We start from the raw sequence: 10,000 nt of genomic DNA on the forward strand, positions 1-10,000 counted from the left end.
CCTTCCTGAAAGAGGAATAGGGCCAGATTCTAAAAGACTTGCTCTTCGTCTAAGACCTATCTATAAACATCTTACAGCAGGGGTCAGATTCCAAAAGACTTGCTCTCAGTGTAAGACCTATCTATAAACAGACTTACACCAGGTCAGATTCCAAAAGACTTACTCTCAGCCTAAGTAACTTACTACAGTGTAAGACCTATTTATACAGCAGGCTTACACCAGGAGTAAGGAACTAACACTAAGAGCAAGTCTTGTGGAATCAGGCTAATAAGATACAGGACAGGTCAGGAAATTAATGGAACATTCCTGCTTCACCTCTTGGATACACTTACAAAACAGATTTAATCTTTTGTTAACCGGGTTAGTCCCAATAGGCTAGTAGCCTCTTTTCAGGGGTGACTCAAGGTGGTACTTATAATACTACAAAGGAAAATTTGGCCACGGCATTGGGGAACATCACCTACTCTTTTCAACAGGTACCACCAACTCAAGTGGATGAGGCCTTAGTTTAACATTTCATCTAAAGGTTGGCACACTCAGGAGTGCAGCACCTCCTTCTGCTGTACTGTAGTGTCTCCAATCAAGCTACCTAGTGCAGGAATTGAACCAACAGCCTTCTGGAACAAAGATGAGTGTGCTACCTGTTGTGCCATTGATACTGCACTAGATCACGTAGTTTGGCCTGTACATCTGTAAGAGCAACAATAAGTGGACAGAACAAGTGGCGGGTTTTATAGCAGTATAAGGCAGTTCATGTTTATTCAGTATGTTATGCACAGGCAGATGGAAGAGTATTAATCTAACACTATAAACATATTAATTACATTTGGACATGGCTGCTGTAGTCCACCTATATTATGTTTAAAACTCTGTAAATGGAAAGCACAGAAAAAGTGCTAATAGGTAAAGGCACCTCTGAAAAACAAACTCAATAAGATATGTTGATGAAGAGCAGTGCATTTAAGAAGGGTGATGATTTCAAGCCAGTTTTGACTTTGCAATACTCTGGTCTGTCACACCCAATGGAATATTTTTAGTTCAACAAATAGCTGAAATAAATAAACCAAATTACTGAATAAAGTCTTTGGAGATTTAGAAATACTGGTGCATTACGCACTAGAAATCTAGGTGGTCTTGCACACAGTTCTGCTATGAAGCACAGCAAAATCCTGATCATCACATCAAAAAGGCCAAAAATTAATGACCAAAAAACTGGAGAGTAGAAAAGTAAAGTGTAAGTGCTTTTTTAAGGGACCAAGACCCCTGCATCCTTAAATGTATAAATGCCAACTCCACAGTTGCAACAACTTGAAGAAGGGTGAAGTCTCACAAAAAAGAAGATAACCACTGCCATCAGACAGGAATCACATTGGCAGTGATTTCCCATGGAAAACAGCAATCAACATTGCGTTTCTCAGTGTTTTGGGCTTTGGGCAACTCTTAACACTCAGGGAATTTCACCTCAGTCAGCTGCTCATTGTACGTACATTGATACAAGGTACTCCATAAAGGTCTAAGAAATCAGGTGACTGCATAAAAATTTTCTGGACACAGATCTCAACAGAGCAAGGCACACGTAGTTCTGACTGCATATTTTTATGTATGTATTTATATGCATGCATGCATGTATGTATGTATTTAGTTATTCCATTTGTTTGTAGCATTTATCTGTTCCTAAAATGCCTGAGAAAGTCTGATTGTGCAAAAAAAAAAAATGTTTCAGTGGAGTCCCATGGAAAAATCCCCACACAAAAATTATACAATGTCATACATTAATACAAAAAGTAATAGTCACATAGGATAACATCTGCAATACAGAGACATAAGATTAAACAAAAATGCTCTGTAAAGTATATTAATATAAATCAAATCCTGCTATATTGTGATGTACCTACATTGACATGCACTGGATAAATGCAAGTTACTTTACAACACAGTACATTGACACACATTGGATAAATGTACATTACTTTATGATACAGTAGTAGACACCTACACTGGCATACATTTACAATACAATGCTAGACATCTGTAAGTAATAAACGGAAGTTACTTTACAATGCAGTGCTAGACATTTGTAAGTAATAAATGAAAGTTACTTTACAATATGGTAAGACATTTGTAAGAAATAAAACTGGGCATTTTGATTTGATGTCAAACATCAAGCTGAGGTGGAAAGAGAGAAAGTGCTGCAGATAGATATAGTTAAGTAAAAGAGAGGTACAGCAGTCGATTAGTACTTAGATAATATTCCAAAAGTGAGAAATGATACAGGAGGGGCTTGTATTCTGAAGCAGAGCAAATGTTAGAAAGTTTGTAGCATTTATCTGTTCTTAAAATGCTACAAATCTATCATACTTGAGATGTCCCCTATCCTAGCATATCACTATGAACCAGTGGCAAGAAAAATGGAGCACCGTTTCGATACACTGATAATATTGCAACAGTTATCTCTGCAACTTATGCAGCTAGAGTCTGTAAAATTCTTGATCAGTGTGCAGAAGAATTCTCATAAACTGACCCTTTTCCAAAATATTCTATCTAAAAGATTAAAATAAAAATGTCTGGCAGTCTGCTACTTGATGATGTCCAGTTTATTGAGTTACCTTATGAACACTTTTGTTCAGCAGCCTTCATCAGATACATTCTTAGACAATATATCGTCACAGGTACAAATGTAGTACTGAAGACCATGATGTAGTGCACATCCCTGCACCTCAGCAATCGCATAATGGATGACGTTCCATCCGGTTGAGTTAAACTTGCCAAACCTGAATTCTTTGATTTCTACTTTCCATACAAAATCAGGAAATCATTGTTAATGTGGGTTCTAATTGTGCACTGGCAAAATTTGTTTTTATAGATTTTTCTTTCCTTTGTGTTGGTACAACCATACAGTTAGTGCATACAAGTCCTAGGGATGTGGGCAGGTTAATCCCCAAAATGAGAGCTTGACGGGTCGTTTTCCCTTGCAAAAAATGTTTAGATGTAATCTGCAAGTTGATTCTTCAGCAAGTTGCAACTCAATAAGTCACAGTGCAAGCAAAGTCAAGAAAGTATTGTTACAAAATAACACCTCTTTCAGGAGTTTAAGTACTCATAAAACCTTCTACATTTAGATGTGATGGTACTAAAATCTAATTTTCAGAGTAATATACTCCACGGAAAATGGGGGGAAATCAGCTAACAACAACTGCAAAGTGTTTAAACCTGCTTTAGAGTTCTGCCTGATTCACAAAATAAAACATATTCCGTCTGCAGATTATTCAGAATGCTGTGTAAAGCTCTGCAGCATACAAAATGAGCATCTAAAAAGTACTTCATGAATGTTACTACCTAACCGATATGAAGCAGATGGCAAAATCCCTACTAAAACTGTTCTGACTTCAGCATAGCTACAGGGCATGTTCCTGAGGTAAGGAAATCAGCTATTATTATACCATTCCATAAAGGGACCTCTATCTTGAGAACTTCAGCGCTATCGGCCTAACAAGCCTAATCTACAAATTCATACAGTGCTTTTTATTTGATTTCATAAGCTCCAATGTGAAAATTCTTATTCCTCTAGATCCCCAACACTACTGGATTATCAAAGGGACAGATGTCTACTAAATTTAGTAAACATCTTTATGAAAGCCACTAATGCTGTAGGCAGTGGCCATGAGATTTGTACAGTGTACCTAGATTTGGCCAGTTCCTTTGACAATATTCCCCTTCCCTGTGCCAGAATTGCAAACAAGTTTTAAGGCCGAAATGTAGACCTTTACGCAATATGATGAATGGCAAACTGTCTGACAGATAGAACCAGTGTAGTTAAAGTAGCAGATGCCACCTAAGAGAGAAGACTAGTGGCACTCTCCACAGCTCAGTACTGGGACCCATTTAGTTTGGCATCTGCCTTGCAGATCTCCAACACACTACACCAGACATATGACTAAGTAAATTTGCTGATGACTGCAAGCTGTGTGTTTTCTCATCCAAGTCAAGACAGGTTATCATTCCTTTGTACTACGTGTGGTGAGACCAATTATGGATCATAATGCCCCTTGGAGTACATATCTAATCAAACACATCACATAGCTAGAAAGGCCCCATAAGTTCCTAATAAAAAAAATCACAGTACTAAGAACTCTCATTTAACAAAACATTCTCTAAGCTCTGTCCCTATACTCCTGCATGGTGACTTGGTCATTAGCACCCTGTGATGTTTAGGACACAGTTCTCCTTGATGCCCAGACCTCCACAAAACAAATGGCTTTACATAACACTCAAATTAAAGAAGTCAATCTCCATCATCAAATAAAAAAAGACAGCCAGCTCTGACTTTGATACATTTGATTAGAGTTTGATTAGCAGCTCAGGTGACCGTAGGAGCTGGCTAAGAAGATGGGAATGAGCAGTTGCTGCCAACTTACCCATGCTGGTGGGTAATGCTGGCTCAACCATGCTGGTAGGTAATGGCTCACCCAAGGTAGTGGGTAATACTGGTTCACCCATGATGGTGGGTAATTCTGACTTACCCATCCTGGTGAGTAATGCTGGCTTACCCATGATGGTGGGTAATTCTGGCTCACCCATGATGGTGGGTAATTCTGACTTACCCAAGCTGGTGGGTAATGCTGGCTTACCCATGCTGGTAGGTAACGTTGGCTCATTCAAGCTAGTGGGTAATGCTGGTTCACCCATGATGGTGGGTAATTCTGACTTACCCATGCTGGTGAGTAATGCTGGCTTACCAATGATGGTGGGTATTTCTTACTTACCTATGCTGGTGGGTAATGCTGGCTCTCCCATGATGGTGGGTAATTCTTACTTACCCATGCTGGTGGGTAATGCTGGTTCACTAATGATGGTGGGTAATTCTTACTTACCCATGCTGGTGAGTAATGCTGGCTTACCCATGATGGTGGGTAATTCTGATTTACCCATGCTGGTGGGTAATGCTGGCTTACCCATGATGGTGGGTAATTCTGATTTACCCATGCTGGTGGGTAATGCTGGCACTGCCAAGAGTGGAGGTGAGTGCACTCAGGGTGAACGGGTCAGCTGACCCACTCCCTATCATCTGACTCTCCCCAGGGAATGGACGGTTGACTGGGATTCCTAGTCAGGAATGAATGGGCCATAGGGCTCTCACACAACTCAAGAATGCCTGTCTTCCATCTCCCCATAATTAATGGGCTGAGAGGATGTGCATAAATAAATAAATACATTATGCATAAAGGGCAGATTTCTTACTCAGTGCAGCCCTTTTCTCTGCAAAATAATCTTCTGTTACATATAAAACACTAGGGGGGCACAGTGGTGCAGCAGGTAGTGTTATTGCCTCACAGTAAGAGGTCCTCCAGTTCAATCCTCGGTAGGGGTGTCTTCTATGCAGAGTCTGTATATTCTCCTTTTGTTTCTGTGGGTTTTCTCCAGGTCCTCTGGTTTCCTTCAATATTCCAAAGACGTAGTAGGTGGAGTGGATACTTTAAATTGGTCACAGGGATGACAGTGCATGTGAATATGTGGTACGTAAAAACAACCTAGCCACCCAGTGATGAAAACACAGGCTCTAGATAATTGTCAATGTTAAAGTGACACCCCAACCACATGTTTAAAAATGGGTAAAAGAGGTTGTGGATGGATATATACAACACCGTGGCAAAACCTTCTGTAAGGCAAAGCCTAACAATGGACAAGGACTGACTAGTTTTGCCCTTCTGCAAGCAGGAGGTTCCCTATGAGGGGGCTATTGGAAAGGAGATTATGGCCCATAGACTGACTTTGCCTTGTAAACTTTATGAATCTATGAACAAAACTTAAAGCATCAGTTTTGTGAAAATAATTATTTTGATGTATTTATATAAGCAGTGAGAGGCACGCGTCCTTCTCTTTTCTGAGTAACACAGTACAGACCAGTAAGGGATTTAAAACAGAATGGTTAACATCATTCTCAGAAAAAGAAAGAAAGAAAGAAAGAAAGAAAGAAAAAAAAAAGAAAACAGGAAAATCTATTGTAAGATGTACAAGTATACTAATTTCATTTCAGTTCCCATCAGGACAAAAGATAGGAACTGGAACATTAAGTTTCAGAGCCCAAATGCCATATCATGCCTATCTGGAAAGGCACTCAAAATAAACTCAGATATTTTGAATAAGAATGCACCCACTGCTCTAAAACCACAATTGTTCTAACTCCTCTACCTAAGACAACACTGAGTCCTCACCAAGACAACCCAGTACTAATGCCATGCACAGAAATGTATCACTGAATCACATTTCATCAATTACTTGCTTCAGGAATGGCTACTACTTTTCAAGGAATATCTGAATAAGTCAAACAATGCAGATATTTGCCCAGAATTTTTTCATGTGCCTACCACAAAGATGACTCTACTTTACAAGTGTTTCAATGTTCATCTTACAAACAGTAACACGTGCAAAAAACTTTGATTTATCAAAAAAGTTATACTTCATATCAAAGTCTACGTTTAGCTCTTGACACGTACCAAGCTTTCCTGTTCATAAGTCCACACACCACAGGCAAGTTCAACACAGAAGATTAACAACAGGCTTCCAAAATACTGTGGAAAAAGAATAAGAATTATATTAAATGGAATATCATTTTGGAATACTTTCTATCTGTAACAATTTTATAGCAATGAGAATTATATTAAATCAAACAGCATTTTGGAATACTTTCCATCTGTAACACTTTTATTGCTTTGTAGACAGATGTATACATGCTGCTGATTAAGTATACTGAGATTCTGGAACATTCCTACACCAGCGCATTGCTCCCCGTGGCTGCTTCAAGTGGACCTAACTAACTTCTTAACAGTAAACTCCTTCCACGTGAAATGATGCCACACAGTTCTCTTTGGCTACACCTAATGATAATATTCTTGGCTTACGGTTGATATAAGCATGCAAATAACATCTAACAACAACAACAAATCTGCTAATGCCTGTACTGGCTCAAATGAACAATCCCAAAAATAAAAAAGGTTCATTCAGAATAACAAAGTAATAACCATGAAGGAATAAATAGGACATGCTGGAGGGACAGATTCATAACCCAGAGGCTCCCTTCACTATGGAATAAAATCCCAGTCCAGGTTAGGCAGAGTCCCTCATTGACTTTCTTCAAGAGGAATCTTGATGAGTGGATGGGAGATCATAGGTTTACCCCGGGTATCACTTCTGTGTCACTGTTAGACAGAGGCACAGTATACTAACCTCGAAAAAGGGCATAGCAAAATTAATTTAAAATGGGTGGCGAAAGCCAAACATACTCTGGCTAGGCTTATAAATGCCCTAGGGCAGATAGCCTAGTATGAACCTATGAACCTATGAACCTATGAACCATAATAGTCCATCAAAACTAATATCTACCTAAAAATATTGTTAGAAAATTGTGTAATTTCTTGAAAAGGATTTTGCAAACTATATCCCTTTCACACCAAGACTTTTGCAAGCTAGTGTTTTATTTTCCCTTTCTGTGATTTTTGAAGGTGACTATAATAACAATATTGCAAAGATGCCATTTGAAAGGTCTGGGATGTAAATACTGCTTTGTAATGCATGCATTTTTTATTGTTGGTTGTAAAGAAAGAAAGAAAGAAACAATTTTAATTCTTTTATCTTTATGACTTGAATGTAAGACCTCATAGCTTCATCTCTTTTTGTGACTACTATGTAAATACTATATAGTTCATTCGTTATCATTTTTAGGTGAAGTGATGTCAAAGCTGCTTTCTGCTATTTTATTTTTTCCTGTTTTTTTTTTCTTATGTCTGTAAGCACAGTTAAACATATAAATAAAAATCCTTGTGCTTTCGTCACAATGCCTTTGCTAAGCTGTGGTTGGTAAACGTGTTTTCATGAAAAAGGTATTCAGAATACCATGTCATATCCTTCAGAACTGTGTGGGAAATTAAGTACCGCAACTCCAGTGTTATTTTGTGTCTCCACACACCAGATGCAGCATCACTCTAGGTACCTACTATATAATATTATTTTTTTTCAATTACATTTTTGAATTTATAGGGTTATATCTACAATGCATTTTTCATGTTTCACTAGGCTGCAACATAAAACCTTACAGCTTGCATTTTATTAGAACAGGAAAAGCTCAGCGTTTATAATCCTGTCCCTTTAGCTCCCAGGTACCATCAATGTCTATTCTTTGACAATCATCATTTAGTGGCTCCAGCATATTGTCTAGCCCAGCATGACACAGGAGACACAAAAAGCTACACAAATAAACATAGATAGGGAAACTTAAAACAGCTTTGGGTTTCTTTCCTAATGTTTGCCTCTTGCCCCAAGTAATTGGGGGTAAAAATGAGCTTGATCATGAGGACAGAGGTGGGCTCAGTGGTTGGCAGGTGTGAGACAAGCTAAAAAACAGAAAAAAAAGAAAAGAAAATTAAAACAAGTTTTTGCATGCAAATTGACAATATATGAGAAGTACCATAAACCAATCTCAAAACAAAAGTGCAAATATGAAGGGTAGAAAATACAAGATGGGAAGGCACATTAGGATCTCACAACATATTTTGTAAAAGAAGACTGATGTTAATTGATTTTTAACTTTCTGACTGTATAATTATGAAAAAAGTGAATAGTGTGGTTTAACAGAATGGGATGTAAACATGTAAGACAGGGTTAAGGGTTAAGGGTTAAGAATGGTGAACAAAATGCTACTAATACAAGTGAAATAAGGAAAGAAAATATTCTTCACTCATGTTGAGTTGCATAATATATTCATACTCAGATTCTGCATTCAAGGGCCTGAGAAAGCATCTCTTCTTCAGTCTATAAAGTACAGGGACCAAGAGACTAACTTAACTGTTAAGATGTGTTGACAGCAGGTTCACATCTAGCAAGCTTTCCATTTGAATAACGTCCTGAAAAGTCTGTGTATCTGGTTGTCATTCAAGACCCAACATCTGCAGGTCAGTGCCTTGTGCTGAGAGAGATGCATTGCAGCCAGATAAAGATTGCAATAAATGTCCCACCACCACATTAGACACATCTCTACTCAGCTGGACAGATGTGTTTCATTCTTGCTTACTGATGACCCATACAACTGTGGTATTATCTACACTAACTTGTAGGTCATCTAGTGTAAGCTGTTCTAAAAAGCTGTTAAATCTGCTTTAATTTCTTTCAGGCTGATGTGTAGAAGCCCTTTTTTAAGACTAGTTGCCTTGCAAAGGCAGACTGATGAAGAGGGCGTTCCAAACGTAACCCAGCCAGTTTTCAGTTGTGGTCATAAAAGAGGACCAAGGGACATTCCTTGGCAAAGACTAGCATCCAGCCACCAAAGAAGTTATTTTTTTATTGGCAGATGAAGGCAAATTAAACTCCTTATGGAATCTGATACCTGGTTTCAAAGATTCATGAGGGTCTGTCATAGTAATTTGATGTAGAGCATTGCATAATACAAGGAAAATGCAGAATGACATATATCTCTGGGTTCCAAGGTGCTCTCCCTTGTTGTAGACAGATGCTCTCTCTTGCTGTAGACATTTGGAGCTGGGAGAATTCAATTATTACATTCTGAGACTCCACCTATTTCTCTTGGTGAAAAAAGCCTTTATTTGTACAAAGTGTATAAATGTCCCAAAAATTCAGTGATGCTGCACAGATCATGGATGGTTTCTTGTACTTTACTGTAATCCAAGGGATTGCATCAATAAAAGGGTTTACCCCACATGCTGCTGTAAAATGTCCTGGTAGCTTGCTACCCAAAGGCAATCACTCAAATAAGAGAAGGTCGGGTTCTGCTTTCTGAAACACTCAAACACAGGATTTAAACAATGGTTAAGTTCTCTAACTGATGTGCATAACCTATGCACAGTTGGAAACTTAAAATGATAATGCACTATCTAAAATATGAGATACTTCCACGCAGATTCCCTTGTTAGGCTATGTATGTAAAAATCTTCCATGTTCACAGTTGCCATGATGGTTCCCTCATCTATGTAATGTGATAATATTGTTAGTG

At 38.4% G+C, this 10,000-nt stretch overlaps 1 protein-coding gene across 1 annotated transcript in view; it reads right to left on the minus strand.

Moving 5' to 3' along the window:
- Positions 1–10,000, minus strand: part of TSPAN12 (tetraspanin 12) — a 738,019-nt gene that overhangs the window by 315,948 nt on the left and 412,071 nt on the right. Inside the window, exon 5 of the mRNA XM_044088738.1 lies at positions 6,495–6,569. Within this exon, the coding sequence (XP_043944673.1) occupies positions 6,495–6,569 (75 nt within the window). The remainder of the gene's footprint in view (positions 1–6,494; positions 6,570–10,000) is intronic.

The sequence above is a fragment of the Protopterus annectens genome, chromosome 11.part0 (assembly GCF_019279795.1).
Source record: "Protopterus annectens isolate FY-2018-M chromosome 11.part0, PAN1.0, whole genome shotgun sequence".
NCBI lineage: Eukaryota > Metazoa > Chordata > Ceratodontiformes > Protopteridae > Protopterus > Protopterus annectens.